This window comes from Xiphophorus couchianus, chromosome 9, assembly GCF_001444195.1.
Source record: "Xiphophorus couchianus chromosome 9, X_couchianus-1.0, whole genome shotgun sequence".
Lineage (NCBI taxonomy): Eukaryota > Metazoa > Chordata > Actinopteri > Cyprinodontiformes > Poeciliidae > Xiphophorus > Xiphophorus couchianus.
In genome coordinates this window covers 27,923,070-27,941,464 of record NC_040236.1, presented here as the reverse complement: position 1 = coordinate 27,941,464, position 18,395 = coordinate 27,923,070, and the positions used below count along the sequence as shown (strand labels likewise).

General features: G+C 38.4%; 1 protein-coding gene across 1 annotated transcript in view; it reads right to left on the bottom strand.

Annotated features, from left to right (window-relative positions):
* Positions 1–18,395, bottom strand: part of nek7 (NIMA-related kinase 7) — a 77,928-nt gene that overhangs the window by 12,907 nt on the left and 46,626 nt on the right. The window contains exons 7-8 of the mRNA XM_028027791.1: positions 17,465–17,572; positions 8,076–8,170 (exon numbers count right to left, since the gene is read on the bottom strand). Of these exons, the coding sequence (XP_027883592.1) occupies positions 8,076–8,170; positions 17,465–17,572 (203 nt within the window). The remainder of the gene's footprint in view (positions 1–8,075; positions 8,171–17,464; positions 17,573–18,395) is intronic.

Sequence of the window (18,395 nt, the reverse complement as noted above, 5' to 3'; positions counted from 1 at the left end):
ATATCATACATGATCAACCTAGCTACTACCCTTCTCAGGATTATGCTCTTTTTTCTTCAAATCTGCATTTCTTTAGCTGTCTTAATTTGAAATTGAATTCTATTGATTTATTTCTCTTTTTATTTTAAGAGAAATATGACCATAAACCTTGCTGAAACCCACAGGCCACAAGTTTTAGCACAGAGTGCTTAACCTTTTATTATTAATACCTTAAACAGTGTATCTTTAAACTGAGGTTTGAAATTTTGATTCATCTCTTAAAAATACTCCAATAAAGCTCATCATCAAAACACAATCAAAGAGAGAACCAAAAAGACTATCCGTCTTTTTCAGCTAACTGGCCATGTTGTGCTCTCCGTAGCCTATGCATGTAAAACTGGCATGGCTACTTTGTAAATGTCTGAATGGGGGCTTTCCATTTTAATTACATTGATCTGGGTTTCACACTCCAGCTTCTCTCCCTGTACACCAATTAGGAAGAGCTACGAGAGGCAGCCATCTTCCTCCTCTTCCCCAACCCCATCATCCCTGGAGTCTTCACATCCTGGGACTAAAGGGCTTCTCACAACTTTTCACTCATTTATGAACACACACATTACCGTAATGGCAAAATAAACACCTAAATGTTAAAATGCTTCCATGATAAACATATATTGGTATACAGAATGTTTTAAGACACATAAAAAGTGAAATACTACTGTACAAGTGAAACCCGTGACTTCTTAGATGCTGCTGGTCCTTCATGAGTCTTTATGATGATATATTAATCAAAGTAACAAGTTACAATGTTGGGACAGTCATTAGGCATATACCTACACCCAGCGGAGCTATCAGTGCCCTACTTTAACACACTAAAAAGGGAAAGAAAGGGAGGAAGAAAGGGATGAGTGAGTTGAAAGCATAGAAATGTTAAAGTGGACTGAATCTTTGAAGAAAATCTTTTTAGGAATATGTTCACCAGAGCCAAACTTACTGCAGCCATACTGAGTGGAAATATTTTAATTCTGAAAATTAAACATAGTTTAACATCTTTTGAGAAAAGAAAAAAAAAACTTCTGTTGAAACGAAAGTAGCAAATTTTAAAAGCAAAACTATATTTCCTTTAGGAACACACCAGCTCCAACCTTTCACCCCTAAGACTTGCATTCTTCAAGCACTTAGAAAATATCCTTGATGGACGTCTTAGATAACATAAAACTATGACTTTATCCCACACTGATGGCATTCTGAATCTTGAACATATGAATGCTTTTTAGACCCTGAAGTGAAATTTAAAAATTCTGAAACCATTTTAAAATAATCAAGTTTGGGTTAATTTTACTAGTGATTAAAGTCTGAAAGGGAACTCTCTTTGTCAATCAAATTAATACTTGTTGTAACCCTGAATATGAAATATTTTAGCTTGGGGATAGTTTTATCGTCAAGGGCAGTTCCTTTTCCTTTATTGTCTTCAGTTTAATTTGGTAGAAAAAAAAAGTGAAACCAATTTTCTTATTTGCTGATTAACAGGATGTAGCAACTCATTTCCCAGAAGTCCTCTTCTGATTGGCTGATCAGGGTCACGTGACGACTCTTTTCCTTTAAGACAACAGAACAGCTGTTGGATGTGAAGAGGACTTTGTAGAATATGTGGGGGACCTAAAGATTAGGGTGATGGAAAGGAGGGCTTTCCACCTTTCCACAAAAGGAAACAGCAAAAATAATTTTCCACTTTCTTGAGAGATGCCTGTCTCTGATAGGGGTGAGCAATATGGACCTAAGGTTTTGTTACAATATTTTGCGGTATTGTAGTAATAAAGATAAACGTGATGACGGGAACCATTTACAACATCTGCTTTAGGTAATTACATGACTCTGTGTGTCACAACTATTATAGCCCCACTAACACAAATGATGCTCCTGAAAAACATACTCATTTGTAATGTGCTTCTTTAGGAGATTTAGAAGTCTGAACACGGTACCTTTATTTTCAAGTTTATGGGTGTTAATGACAATAAAGGTAGTTTAAAAATCATTAATTAGAATTTATTGTGACAGCAATAAATCAAAATGGTTATCATAAGAAATTTATCACAATAAATTATTCACAAAATGATAAAGGGCCACTCCTAGTCTCATAAGTAAACTTATTTTGTTGATCATTTTAAATCTGAATCTAGCAGGGGCTTGAATAATTATGAGATTAACCTTACATTAATATAGATTACATTAGAATATTCAGACAAAAGGAAAAACATGTTAAAACTGAAAAAACAGGGCCTCAAACCTTGTATGCAGCAGACTACTGACATGTTTTAGAGAACAGAAAAAAACGTTATAAGAGCTAAACAAAGGGAAACCGCAGAGGCAGCTCATCACATGCGAACGCCAGATGCTGAGAACTCAGTATTTTGGGGTCTCGTAAAACCAACACCAAAAACAAGGCGGGAGGGAAAGGCGGTGTACATGGGCACAGTCAGAGGTATAGATGCTTTGGTTTCATACAGGAAGGAGACACATTCCAGAAGATCTATTCAAGATATTTTTCAGCTATAAACCGTAATGCATCTGTATGAACAGGAGTGTAAAATGCATCTCTCTTTACAGAAAACACAGTAAGTTCGAGACTTACTGATCGAATTGCATGGGGGTATTGACCAGGACCAGGTGTCTCCAGCTTTGCTCGGTGCCATGTGACCAACCTTGTGATTTACTTCCTGGCGCTCCATGGGAGACATCCCAACAAGCACCCCTGTTTAGCACGCCATAGTAAGTTTGGGTGAAGGGCAGAGTGCAGGGTCAGGGGATGTAATAAGGTTGGACATGAAGAGAAAGGGATCAAACAGAATGGAAGATAAAGATGGACGCAGATACAATGGTGAGGTATTGACGGGCAGACCCTTCGGACCTCAACTCAACCCCCGGGCGCAGGAATGAAAAATGCAGGCTCCCTCAAACGGAGCCGCTTCACACACAAGGAACGAAAATCCCTGCACTCATTCATAGATGAGAAAACGCACCAAAAAAAAAAAAAAAAAAACCCAGCGCAATCTTCATTCCCAACTGTGCTTTCGTAGTGAAATCAATGAGGAACAAAGGAATCAGAAGTGGATTTCTATGTGAATTGCCTGGAGGTTAAGTGAGGAAAAGAAGGCATGTGGAAGGGAACTTTGCAGAAGTTAGAGTAGAGCAGAGAGGAATGAAGGCTCACGTTCTGAGAAAGAGATACTCCGTACTGTGGAGCCGTCTTGCTAAGAAAAGAGCGGAGCACGAGCCTGTTCTTCAAAGAGAATATGCATGGTGTGGTGAGTACTGCTCTGGTAACAATACGATTGTAAAATCTTTATCTCCACAGGCTTCGTGCATGACTCACCTTGACCTGATGGGGGGAGTTCTGTGTCTGCTCTTGTACCTGTAACAATTTCTCTCTGAATGAAACCGCCCCATCATTCTCTTTGCTACAGCAATCCATAACTCAACTCTCCCCATTTGTTATTCTCTCTTTCTACTTTTCTACTCTTCTGTCTCATTTCGTTTCACTCTCATGACTTTTTCTACCTTAATGCCCTTAACCTTTTCTACTTTTCTTTAGAGATTCCCATACTTTTTCACCCTACATCTCCATGTTTGTCTCTGAACCTCCTCTAGGAGCAACAAGTCTCGAGTAGTTTTTCAATTCTGTTCTCCAGATCCCTTCTTTCTTTTTTCCTCTCATCTCTTGGTCTCATTTCTTGTGGTTTACTCCAAATTCTGAAAGAAAAACCTCCAAACTGAAAATAAACTATTTATATCATGTTTAAAATTGCACAATGAAAGACAAAATTAAACATAATTTGATTTTACTATGAAATTGCACTTAAAATATTGATACATTGTGAGCCTAAAAACTAAAACTGACTGAAAATTACAGATAGGCTTTAAAGTTCAAAGACCCTACGCGTTCTCACGACTGCTTTACATGGAAAAGATTTTGCAAAGATGACCGATAATCTCAACCTGTGAGAGATGTAGAGAGATGCAGCACTGATATAACCCTGAAATCGATTGACCGGGTTTTGGTTTTGCAACATTATAATGTTGGATCACTGAGCATACGTTAAAATGAAGATGCTCATCACAACCCTGATGCTAATTGCAGGAAAGGTCAGAGAAAACTATCTGCTGAGGACACAGGGGTCTTTTGGAGTGCAGAGGGCGCTCCTGAAGGCGTTTTTCTACTCTGTGGTGACATCAGCCACCTTCTATGGCGTATTATGTTAGAGCAGCAGCTTCTCCACAACTGAGAGGAAGCTGCTAGACATGCTAGTGATGAAGGCCAGCTAGGTCCTTGAATGCCCCTCAACCAAGTGCAGGTGGTGGGAGACAGAAGAACTTTGGCTAAAATAATTGGATAATTTATCCAGCAGAGATGTTACTGAAATGGAAAGCTCCTTCAGTGACCGACCGCTGCATCCTTGGAGCACAAAGCAGCATAAGATCCTTCCTCCTTCCTCCTAGCAAACTGTTAAGACTTTATAACAATCACTACTCTCAAAAACAATCGATAAGTGTTTACAACTCTGCTGTTATTTGAAGTTTTTCCTAATTTCAAATAACATCGTTGCTATTTTTCCACATCCCAGCAGATGTTATAGTATTTTCAATTTCTTGTAAAATGTCTGATGATGCTTTTTTCCAGCACAAAAATTCAGAATTAGTACATTTCTTTAAATTACCCCATCGAGCCTCTATTCCTATAAAGAAAAAGAGAGTACCGTACTTACTGTACAATTTCTTATTCTTTATACTTTTACCTTAGTTAAATATGCATGTTGCATTTAACTCACTGCTGTTGCACCAGAACTTCTCCACTGCGGGACAATAAAGAATATTTCTATTCTATTCAATTGTGAAAGCACACCATGGCATACAGAAGGAGACAAAATGAACCAACACAGAGGAACAGGAAGGTGGAACTTGATGAAATTGTAAGGAGGGCATAGCGATATATCCAGCTCACTAAACATGCATTTCTAAGATAACTGAGAATTTCCATTTTTGCTTTAATTAAAGAAAAATGATTTATCAAATCACACAATTTGCTTTAAACAATCTGTAACCAATGTAAAATATTTAAATCCAGGTTTGACCAGCCCACATGTTGCTATTTTGTTGCAAGTCTATTTGTAAGGTGGTCCTAATGCCCAAAAATAGCACTTAAAATTCTTGTGTTTTGTGATTTTAAAAAAAGCTGTTTTTTTCTTCTTTTTTTAAAAATTTTTATTCTTTAAATCTAATTCTTAGATACAGTTTTGACATATCTAAAAGAGAATCTCTGTTCAGTGTAGATTTCTCCAGTTCAAGTCTGACCAATCTAGTATTTTAGATCTTGAGCTACATACAAGTTTTTAATAGTCAAGCACCACTTCCTTTCTTCTTCCAAATTAAGTGTCAAGTTAAAAGCCCTCACCTTCATATCAAAGACTCAAAATAATAGCATAAACTCCATCAGACAAAGACCCTAACTTCCAGTATTACATTTTTAGTTTGTGAGTAAAGTAAAACTTTTTAAGCTTGATTTCAATGTGATCTGATTTTTCTGAGTTAAAACGTGGGTTAGCTAAAACGCTTGTTTCTGTCTGTTTTTTTTTTTTAACCAGGAGAGAAGTTGTTGCACTTGCTGCTTTGTTCGGCTGCTGATGTTTCGCACCACAATTTTCACCATGATGCACCTGTGAACTTATGCCCTGCAAGCTGAACTCAAACTTCTTCCTCGCTCGTTCTCCACCTCTATGCCTGAGGCATTGTGGAGAAGGTGCAGTCAGTGATGCGTTGAGATGCAGCTCAAACCATCACAAACTCATGGGAGTTGGGAGACGAAGAGAGGAAAATGTGGGCAGGTCCTAAGTCAACAATCTGTCTCTGAATTTGGGCTCATCTGTGAGTAGTGAGGGCACAGAGAAGCTGTTAAACAGTAAGGTTGGACTGACTGTTGTCCACATCCAACACTATTCTTACTCTTACTCTTCCCCCCTTTGTTCGCTCTGCGGTGGGGTCTTCAGCTCTGTTTGTCTCTACTCACTGTGGTTCAGGAAAAAAGCCCCGCAGCGTTTTGCTCCCGACTAATCAAACTAGTCAGTGTCACCGTGCAGCCTTATCTAAAACACATGGCCATGTCAGTTTCCTTCATTCAAAAGCTTTTCAATGTTCAGCAGGTTCTACAATTTAAACAAACGCCAACACAGAGTTTCAGGGCCTCCGACGGCACAGAAAAAATCCAAAACTAATATTTTATACATAACAAGTAAAGAAATCTGTAATGTTACTGTTGATAACAAATGTAAATAAAAATACTGTGGTGTAGGAACATACATGACTGTCAAGTACAGTGCCATATGAAAGTGTGCATACCCCTCAAAATCTACAATTATTGTTTTATTGGCATTTCTGGTTATAGAACAAACAAAAACAACCATATATCCCCCTTTCCTCTGATAATCCAAAATAAAATTCAGTGGCTTCATGAGCCATTCAGTAAATCGAGTCAACTTGTGAGTAATTTAATCTCAGTATAAATCCAGCTGTTCTGTGAAGGCTGCAAAGTGAACAAACAGCATTATGAAGACCAAAGAACACAGCAAACAGATCAGGGAAGAAGTAGAGGAGATATTTTTAAAAAAGTAGATGTTTGGGTTATAAAATAATATCCCAGGCATCTCTCAGAAAACCATCAATCCATCGTCCAACAAAATGACAGAATGGGTAAGGAGACAATAACCAGAGAAGCACCCAAGTAGATTATGGTAACTCTGGGGGAGCTGCAGGACAACTGTTAGTCATGCACTCAGCAAATCTGGCATTTATGGAGGAAAGGCATGAAGAAAGTCATTGTTGGAAAAAATCCATCAGCAGCTCTGTTTGCAGTTTACCACAAGCCATACAGGGAACAGCCAACAGGTGGAAGTTGCTCTGGCCAGATGAGATTGAAATTGCATTGTTTTTGGCCTACGAGCAAAGCGCTACATGTGGTGGTAAACTAGCGCTTCACTTCAGCTCAGTTCTTTATTGTCCCACATGGGGAAATTTGGTTCACAGCAGCAGTCAGACAGTCGAGGCATAAACCACACACGTCAACACAAATACCACACTAAATAACAAGGAATAAAACTGTGAAATGCTCCAAAATGTTCTAAAATCTGCCAAGCTTAGTCAAAATTAATTAGGAGCTTCAAAAGCTCTTGGGACAAAAGAATATTTCAGCCAAGTGCATCCTATAGATGGCAACCTGCACATCTGACTTGAAGGGAAGAGACCACATTTCTCTAAAAGAGGATGGTCTCTGCTGGCTGGGACGCTTGCAGACTTTTTCCACAATTTGTCTGATATCAGACAGAGAGCACTGCCAATTATTTTGTTCTTATCTTTTAAGAATACGTTGCTAAAATAAGCAATAGACAAAATAACTAATCTCTAATCAGCATTTTATCAATGTCAAAAATATGTTACCATCTTAGAAAATACTGCCTGTGCAGACTTTTATTGCAAATCACTGCAGAGTGTTGTTCAAACTTGAGAAAACTGTTAAAAATTGTTCCCAGGTATCTGAAACTGTCCAAAATTTTCACTGGAGATTCCTTGAATATTATTGGTACAGTAGGGTGAGTGAGTTTTTCTCTTCATGTCATTTATGGGCCATATTCAACTTGAGGCAACGCTTATCACACTACTTCATAAAGTAGTAAAGAACAGTTCCATTTTGGATCTCTCCATCCTGCAAGCATATTGACTACAACAGTGTCATCTGCATACTTCAGGAGGTGTTTGTTTTAAAAAAAAACACTCTTGCCGTCATTTATGTATAAAACATACAACAAATTCAACAAAAAAATATATTCATGCACTACTTTATGTTGGTTTATACAAATAAAATTCATTGAAGTTGGTCATAATAATGTAAGAAAGTTTAGATTTTCTTATTACAGTGTACAGTATATCCCAAGTATGCAGGGTTTAAAATGGCCTGTCTGTTGATGTGCATGTTTGAATGTGTGTGTTCCTCTGTCACTCCCTCCTTCGACTGTAAGGTGACAGAGTGTGCACATATTCCAACAGCTTACCTCGTAGAGGAGGCATCCTAGCGACCAGATGTCAGATTTGAAGTTGTAGCCGTTTTCATGTATCCTCTCTGGTGACATGTAGTAAGGGGTACCCACTGGAACACAAAGGCAGTGAGAGGGAGGAGGAATGGAGCGAAGGGGAGACGAAGACAAATAGAAAGAAATAGGCAGAGGGATAAAAAAAAAAAAAGATAGTATTAATATGTTGCAGTAAACAATAAAAACAAAACGATTTTAGTCTATATTATATAAAAACATTTGCCTTTACAATTTATCACTTTTGTTCCATTGCATACCTCGGTGGCATTACACAGAACCAAACCAAACATAAAGCCATATATACACACGTATGTGTATATACATACACATGTACAGAAATTATACCCACACACATAAATCAGTTCCCATTAGTGAGACTCCATAATGATCTGAAACAGTAGTCAAAGCTGGCCCATTTCCAGTTCTGGTTTTGAAACTCAAGAATCCCCAACTGCCAAGGCGGATGGCAAAGCTCCAGGAAATCAGACCATCACCCAACTGGACCCAAAGAGGAGGCACAGCTCCGCTTCACATCCATGACGCACTGCAGGAGGCTTTGGAAATTTGCTGTTTTCTTAGCAGACTTTGACTGGCTGTTTTTATCATCTGCTTTCCGTTTACTGTGAATTCCCACGTAAAAGTCTATCAAGCAAATCCAGCGGGGGCATTTTATTGATCACATATGGTTAGAAGATGGAAACTTCACCAAGTTCTTAGGCTTCTTTTACATCCACTCAAACAGCAGCACGAAGGGTGGCTCAGTAAAATATAAACATAATCTGTAGGACTCACATAGTCAACGTAACCGATGACGACTATTATATGCAAAATGTCTACATCAATGTTTTTACTCAACACATCATGCTCATGCACTTATCTTTTATTTAAACTTTTTTACAAAAGTTACAGACTCCTGTCTGCAGACGTTTGTGTGTGTGTGTGTGTGTGTGTGTCGGGAGGGGGGGTGCAGGCGTGTGCGTGTGTCTGCAGGCAATCATATTAAACTGTGTTTGAAATGCAATTTCAAAACAAACATGGTGGAAAAAGCATCTGATTCCATGTCAAATGAGCTGCGTTACTGTAACATTTCTTCTCAAAAGTCAAAGTGGTCTATAATATACCAAGTGCTTCAAGTCAGGGGATGATAAACCGGGAAAATTTAGACTTTCTATAAGGTTTGTTATGGATTATAGTAAAACAGCCACTGTGCAGGAGGAGCATCCGAAGAGACAAAATAATCCTGACAATAAAGGCAGTATATGTATATTCTTATAATGTTGAACACAAATTATGAAGTTATTCTCTTCCGTGTTTTCCTCTTGATGAAGCATTTAGACCAGGGACAGCCAGAGTGCGGTCTGTGGGCCACTTAAGCCCTTGGAATGACTTTGTGCAGCTCCTGACCTCAGACTGAAAAGTAGCACAACTGGGCCTAAAACCACAGAGAGTTGATATAGATGGAAAGATTTTGTTTTTATTTGGGGTGAGATTTCATATCTGTGTAAAATGGAAAATTTTACATTGACACAAAGTTTTTGTCTTAATTAGCTACACATTTTGCTTTTATCAAGGCAACGTTTGGCACAGAGCGACCCATATCCTTATCTTGTTGCTCAGAATAGAAATACAAACCTAGATTAAAAAAAAGAGTCAACTCAACTCAAACAAGGTATCTTTCTTTTAAAAAACCAAAGGTGTACAACCCATTTTATGTTTCAAATCTACAATGATTTACAGAACAGCGCGTATGCTAGACAGGTGATGGAACAAATAAATAGGCTGAACAATTAACCAGCTGGTCTCAGCTTAATAAAATCATATTAATCTATAAAACAAACAGTAAAAATGTATTATTTTCTAATACTCAATTTATTTATTGCATATAAATATTAGGACATGATATAAAAGGTAGTGACCAAAATGTGGCATTAGGAATAAATGTTGCTTTTCTGTCTTTATTAAAAGCAACGAGTATCTTTCAACGAGTGACATGTTTTTGATTGAAAGATGCTCAGAATCCAGAAAGACATTTCTGTACATTTTCTCTCACTGGTTATATCTGGACTTAGGTAAATGTGCATTAGTTGTTGAGTTTACAGCTGAAGAGAGCTGGTGTGTGTGAGCATCCCTCATGCTTAAGCAACTCAAGAGATAAGTCAGCTTGGATAAAAATATCAAAAGAAAAATGTTCAAAAACGGGACTGAAATTTGTATACGCACAGATAGTCTCCAAGCTATTCAGCACATTAAATGGTCTAACGGAGGTCAAATTATAAACTGTAATTAATAAAAGTTAAAGGGAGAGGCATTAGACTCGACGTCTACTGACCTCAAAAGCTAGCACTTTTAAATTTGGTGAAGATCTAATTGGGTGGAGAAAATCAGCTTTAATCTTAGATGAGTGACTCTGAATAAAAAAAAGCGTTATATGTCATTCTGAAAATAATCAGTATCCACAGCGGCATATAGAGGAAGAAAGGGAGGAAGAGTAAGAATACAGGGATTGCGGCTTTAATTGGTTATCAGGTTTTCATTGTAGTTTAGATACATTATTGGCTCTCTGGCTGTGTGTGTGTGTGTGTGTGTGTGTGTGTGTGTGTGTGTGCGTGCGTGTGTGTGTGTGTGTGTGTGTGTGTGTGTGTGAGTGTGTGTGTGTGTATTAACACCCATGTTTGTGTGAGAGCTCTGTGAGGCCTCCTGGTGCGGTCTGAACAGGCTCCCCTAACATCCATTATTAGTTGATTAAAAGAATCAGCCTCCCTTATGCTAATAGTTGCATAAAAAGGGCTGCAGCGTCGGGCTCAGGCTCCTTTAGTGAGCCGAATTAAGGACACATTATTTATTCATGCAAATAAATTGAAAGTCATGTAGGGATTGATTTCCATTATAGTGAATAGCAATGACAACACTGTTTTCACTGCATAACGGCTTAAGTGTTGTTGAATGGGAGGTGAGATGCCATCGAGTATAAAGAACGCAGCACTTCTGAACCCCTGCTGAGCGTACAGTGAAATGAACAAAAACTTGTCTTATTTGAGATGCACTCATTGATTTGATGCCATTTCCTTATAAACTTTAAACCTAAAGCTCCAACAAGACTATTTCAATGTTTCAGACGGAGTTTCCATTAATAAACCTGCTTTTATCTGCGCTCCATTAAAGCTTTCACTTCGCAGAATTTTGAATCACAGTTGAAGGCGATGAATTAATTTTCATTCAGACTTCTCTGTTTGAATCCAGGCAGCAACACACAGTCAGACTGAAATGGAGAAAAATATTTTGAGATGTTTTCTGCTGCAGCTCTTTTGTTGTTGTTGTTTATTCTTTCTACACATCCATCTGAGCCATCACCCCAATTCAACTCTCTACCAACCTCTTCTTTCTTGATTGCATGCCTTTAAACCTTCCAACAACACATACTTTAAAATACAAGATGAACTCAGGGTAAATTAGAGTTATAAAAAAAATACACATAATATAAATTCCATTTATAACGCACCGTTTCAGAAAGAGAACATTACACCAACAGTTAATGATGGTGTAATCCGACCATCAGATTGTGAATTTAGCAGAATTATCCTTAGCAGACCAACAACTCCACCACTAAATGCCTAAAATAACCAAGTGGCCTAGTTAAAGTCTGGACTTCAATCTGACTGAAATACAGTGGTATGATCTTACCCAGGCAGTTTAGCTTGAAAACCTTCTAATGTTGCTAAAATAACAAGTCTATAAAAACAAAAGTGACCAAATCTCTTTCACATTGATGTAAAAGACTAATCGCCGCTCATCACAAAGCTTGAGGGCAGTTCTTGCAACAACCAGTTTGGTTTAGGGGACTTTTTCATAGAGTTTGGTTGGTCTGGATAGATCTCTTCCCCAACTTGTTAAAATGATTTATAAATCGCACTTTATACTTATTCAGGTTATCAAACATTCCAACATTATATTCTTGTTTGAAGCACATGGGAAACTGTTCCTTTCCCATCAGATATTCTGCTTCATTCTTGTCCAGGAAACTTCTGTTTTCCACATTTCATTTGGCCATTTTTGGGAGAAGTGGTCCAATGTGACTGGAGTAGCATGAGCAACAGACGATGTGGGTTCTGACTGACACAGCAATGCACTAAGATTTATATTAGCACTTTGTTGTAGCATTGGCTGGAAGCCATTGGTGAATGTATGTGTATATTGCAAAGTAAGAGAACATGTATTTATAACAAAGCACCTTGGAATAGATGTCACCTACAAATACAGTCAGATGAAGAATATGTCAGTCAAACAATCACCATGTTTTTTATTAGAGAACATGGGTGTGTTTTAGTACATTTTTGTTTGTTATCATTTAAAGCACTCCACACCAAATGAATGCAAAAGGACACACATGCTTATTTTTCAATTAGAATGGCTTTAGGTTTCCAGTGATATGGTAACATTGTAAAGGGAGCTGTAGATAGTAAACTATTCAAGGTTTTTGAAATGTGTTGTGCATTTATTATTAAAAGATAACATTTCTATCTTTTAAGAAGAGATAAAAAAGATTTCTTACTTTTCTTTTGTGAAAAGTAAGAAATTAGCATTGGCAAAGTGTTAATCTCAGACTAAGATTAGCACTTTGCCAGGACTGATACATTTTATGAAATAGTTAAATTCCCCACAAGGGACCATTAGACACTAAATTAATTATACTATGTTCAAACTGTGGTACACTGAGTATTTAATATGTTTATTTTGTATTTTCACATTGTAAGAAGATACTCAACTTTAACCCACCCTTTATTTTATGTTAGGTTTAGTAAGGCCTGATGAATTTAAAGACACAAAATTTAAACTTCTATTTTGTTCTATTTTCCTATAAACAATGATAATGTTTGACAGTGAATTATTGTACCCTCATCGAACGCATTTAACAAACTGTGATTTAATCTACACTAAGACCCCTGGTGTATGTTCAAACTAAACTGAGGGTGTATCAGCACAAGTCCATATCTGTACAGAAGACAAAAAGGGTCTCTTCTCTGTCTCTCTCAGTGTGTGTAGTGTTTTAGACAGGGGAAAAAGAAGTGTGCATGTGTGTTGGTGTATGTACTGAGAAGCAGCTGAGTTGAAAGCCTTGGAGCTGACAGGCTGTAAGCCTGGACCTCCATCTCAGCTCCACCACCCAACTCCTCTGTTCAGCTGGGTGGCTGGGCTCATTACAAACCCACGCAATGGCATGCATACACACTGCGCTTCTGTGTCTATCTCTGTGAGGTCATTGAATGACATAATGCAATCCCCTGCTCCTTTCCCTTCAACTTCAGCAGATGACTTCAACCTTCATCCTGACATTTCTCCCACCCGTCTCACTAAAGTCAGGGCTTCATTTGCAAACAGCCACCTTATGTTTTTCACAGGAAGAGGAAGAGACAGAACGTCCTCACTTTTTAAAAATGGGCACACTGGAATGATCAAAAACTAAAATCTGGTTCCCACAAAAGCAGTCAGACACAGATATAAATACCTATCTCTCACCACTCCACCACACAGCTTTTCTACCCTTTCTTCCTCCTGTGTTTCCTGCCATTCTCTCATTTTACTCTGTTCTTGACAACTTCTTTTTTCTCCTCTTTTTCATCATTTGTCACACTCCTTTCTTCTACCTGAGACACTGTACATTTTTTTCACTTTCTCTCTGTCACCCCTTCTTCTGTTTCTTACGCTCATTTCATTTTTTTGTACCATATTGCCTCTCTCCCTTTCTTCCTCGCTTTGCTCTCTCTTTTCACTCACTTCCATTCTCCCAATTCTAGTTTTCTCACACCTTCTCCCTCTCTCTCCTTCACCTACGCCGTCATATTTCCCTGACTAAAAGTCAAAGCACCAGAGGGAGGGACAGCGGGAAGGAGAAGTGACAACAAGCAAGGCACAGAAACAGCAGCAGGAGAGAAGGTGAGGTGACAGAGAGACAGAGAAGATCTGCTGTTTGAAACACAGTGAGAAATGTCAAGGGGAAAGCCAGACGGAGGAGGAGGTGGGGGGTGAAGCGCTCTGAGTCTCTTGTGTCGATAGGTCATGGTAACCTACAGACATTATCAGCTTTTTCCAGTCCAAGAACGTCCACAGATATCTGGATTTGGTAAATACATTTGCACATAAAATGAATGTTGTCTTTTTTTTCTTTTTTGTGTATCGGTCTAAAACAGAGAGGCAGTGGAAATCAGAAAAAAAAACCTGACAAGTTCCTCCTGATGCTTTAAGTATTGTCTGTGGAAAACAACATGCAAACGAACCCAACAGTATCAAAACTGTTGTTACTGACGGGGAAAAAATCAACGGTTAGTTGATTTTTAAGTGGTTTAAGTTTTAAAAAACAATGCTTTTTATGATTCTATACAAAAAAAATAATACATAAGCATTAACATTTACCATGTTCAGTGCAAAAACCTGCACTAGAAAAAAAAAAAAAAAATCAATCTCCACTGATTCAGACTCACTGATCACCTTGACCACACTTCAGGTGGGGCTGCCTGTCCTCTATCAGCCTAAAGAGGGTGCTGTGGACTCAGCTTTTAATGAGCAATCACACACACGCAAACACATTTTCAATCTTCTCTTCTGGCACTGCAGGATGTTTGGTTGATAGAGCTTCTGTTTTAGCTGGTCATGTGACTAACACGTTCTCAAAGTCTGAGCTGCTGTAGCACTGGGGGCTGAGAATAGCACACAGTTTGAGGTAATAACAGTTTGACACGGGAGGAGACACGGTGTGAATGGCATCCCAGTTGTCTGTGGAATTTGTTTTACTGAGTTTTCCAGTGTATGAAGTTGCAGAAATGTCCAGAGGGATGCTGGGTAACAGCACAGCTGATAGAACTCCAAGTGTCGAAACTGATATCTATCAGATTTTACATTGTTTTCTGACATTTTAATAATGTCTGAAGTCTGGCACTTTGGAGCCGAGACTGGAAATTACATGTGAATCTCAATAATCATCTGCTTTTTCAGGTGTGTGTATGATGAAAAGTATTTTTATACAAAACGTCAGTAAATATCGGTTTCACAACAAAATTTAAAATGTGGGTATTTCAGACAGTGAGGTAGAGAACAGCAGTCCTAATATTCTTCTCCTTTTTCTTTGTCTCTTCGATACTCCAAATCTAGAAAATACTTTATACCTTTTCAGACTCTGCGGGAGCAATGATTAAAGTGTATATTACGGAATATTTCTTATGTCTTGTAGTTACCACAAATACATTATAATCTTTTACTACCATCTAGAAAGATTGTCACGAGGCAGTCACATTTTTCCCACTGGAATTTGCTTAAAGTAATGTGTGCAAACATACGTATTTCACCACACAACTTCCGTATTCTGAGGGAAGCATTTTCAAGTTTAAGCTGTAGAAACCATTATGTTCAAATATGTGGCAACGACAGCTACTTTTTGCAATGCAATGCTCTTCTGGGAACCATGGGTTTTAACATCCATAAGACTTTTTTGTTCTAACTAAACACTGCAGCAGAACCAGCACACCTTGTCATTGTAAAAGAACTTTCTGACAAAACTGACGAAAAAGACCCAAAAAACATCCTGAGTATGAGCTCAAGAAACACGACAGGGCTTAAGGTGTTGACTTGGGCCAACCTCTGACTTCTCAGATCCCTACAGGACATCTCTGAGACAGACAAGAACAAGCCCAGTCCATCGAGACCACATTCTGCAATAGTTGGCACAACAAGGCTATAAAAACATACATGTCAACACCATGTCCCATTTAAGATCATGTTGTCCTGCAAATATCAAATGAATTTTAATGATAGATGGAGTTTCTGCAAAAGCAAAACATTTGCTTTCTTCCAGATGTTAAAATCTGGTTAATACAGGCGGAGATAAACAATTTACGACATGTTACTCCATGTTCTTATTTGGTAAAGAAAACCGAGTCATTAGGCTTGAACACTGTGTAAAAAGTCAAGTACACACCATAAATCTAGCGGCTGTGGAACTAATTTTAGCAGCTTCAAATTTAAGAGTCTTTTGTTTGATCAGTTCAGTTTTTCACCTTGCCTAGGCATCAATGGCTTGTATTGCCATTAATAATTAGAAAAACATCGATAGTCCGCTGGAGATGGACCCCCGTGACCCTGCAAGGATAAATGTGTGAAGACAATGATTGATGGATACTGTAAATCCCACTGGTTTTTCACCTTGGAACTAGAATGAGTTCAACTTAGTTGTAATGTTGTTCCCAGATTTGGCTTTTAAATCCAAGACAAAGCGAATATAACTGGGATTGGCCCTGGACTTTAATAGATCAATACATCACTCAACGCAGAAAGAGTCTGAGCTCCAACAGTAAGTCAGAGATCTCAGGACATCGACTATAACTTCTGCATTCTTTCTCTTAGATGTTCCTTATTTACCTGGGCTAAGGACTGTCACCTCTTGATAAAACACACTGACTAGCAAAGGTGATTTTGGTTGAGTTTGGATGATCTTAAGTCCAAATCCAGAGCAGCAATCTACCAGGAAATTCAAAAGCGATTTCTGCTTCCTTCTGCTAACAAGCTTTATGAAAATGCTGATTTTATTTTGCAGCTGGAACCGCTCCACAGTCAAAACTAATTCAGTGACTGCTCTTGACTCACCAAAAACATTTTTATTAGTCTTGTGCAAAATTGACATTTTTGGAAAAATAAAATTTGGGGTTTTATTTGCTGCAATCCACAATCATCAAAATTAACAAAAACAAATATAACAAATATATTGCCATGCTGTAAACAGTTCTATTTCTTCATACATTTTTGATATGTTTAATTAACTGGGACGCAGCTGTATAAAAACCCAGTACACAAAGAAAAAAACAAAACAAGACCAAAATTACATAGCCTACAAAATCTGTTAATTGTAACAGGTTCTGAGTCCCAGATTAAAAGCAAAATGTGAGAAGAAAATAGTAAAACGGAATTTTGCCCACTTTTTTACTGTGTCCGCACCCTAATTTATTTGGGGATTTCGTGCAGCAACTTTCACGTCCTTGAAGGAAAAATAGGGTGTTACAGGATGTTATTTCCTACCAGTGACTAACCGGTCCATGAACATGAACAATAGCCATGATTGTAGAGAAGGCTAGCTTGTTTTATTGCACCCGGTTTAAGTAAGACCTGTGTGACTCCAGCCTCAGTCCTTAACGGCGTCAGGGTCAAAGGTCAAGCTAACAGGAAGCTGTTAAGTGGCCAGTGGCAGAGCAGGACTAAGTGCTGAGAAGGCTTGATGACTACATGACACCAGACTCACCATGCCTAATGAAACACTGGTGGATTAGAAGCTCAGCATGCATACTTATGTGTAGACTGTTGTGAATTACCAAGAGAGTGAGCAGCAGTTGTTTTGGAGCTGAAGAATCTTCCCAGTCCCAAGTCTCCCAGTTTAACCACACCAGTAGCTGTGATGAACACATTGGCTGGCTTGATATCTGAGAAAAGAAAATCACAAACAAAATAAATTCTGAAAAATAGCCCAATTTAATTTGGCAACCGTTTTTTTTTTTGGTCAGCACACAAAACAGGCACCTGAATAAGAGACATTAAAATATCATTTCAGTTAATGTGGGCGTTAGCAAGCTGTTTTCTGAAGTAATGGTAATGTGACCTGCCGAAGCCTTTGAAATTTAGAGCTCCCGTATAATTGTAAGCAGCTTTTGAATAGGCCGTCTCTGCTAAGTGGCTGTTAGAGCTCAGAGCTCAGGGTTCATTTGTGTCCCTGTGTCCTAATCAAAGTCAGCATTAATGGAAATACATCACCTGTAACTGAGAGGGTCTCTGAACGAGCAGCAATCTGTGCACATGAATCCAGAATGAGACCTCATAAACAGAGCACTTTTTTTAGATGATGTGCTTGTTAACAGCTAGACTTTAAGCCTGTCAAGGTGCTAGAGCAGATAACAGAGATTTATTATTATTGTTTGACTTTCAGATTCGCCTTTAGCCAAGTTAAAAGGTCGGGTAAACAATTGTTTCACTTTCTGTTAACAGTTTGCTTAAGTAGTTTTCTTCTCATCATGGGATTCGGGGGATTAGAGGCGAATAAGAAATCGACCTGTGACCAGAATAAGACAATTTGCAACTTGACTGGTCCTGAACAATGACCGGCTGATTGACAACTCAAAGAAGCAATCCTTTTCCTAGTGGAGATGGCAAAATACATGAATGCTACTAAGAAGCATGACAACAACACTTCTTAATTTCAATGACGTCATAACGGCTGAAAACGAATTGTGAGGAATAACACTAAGGCGA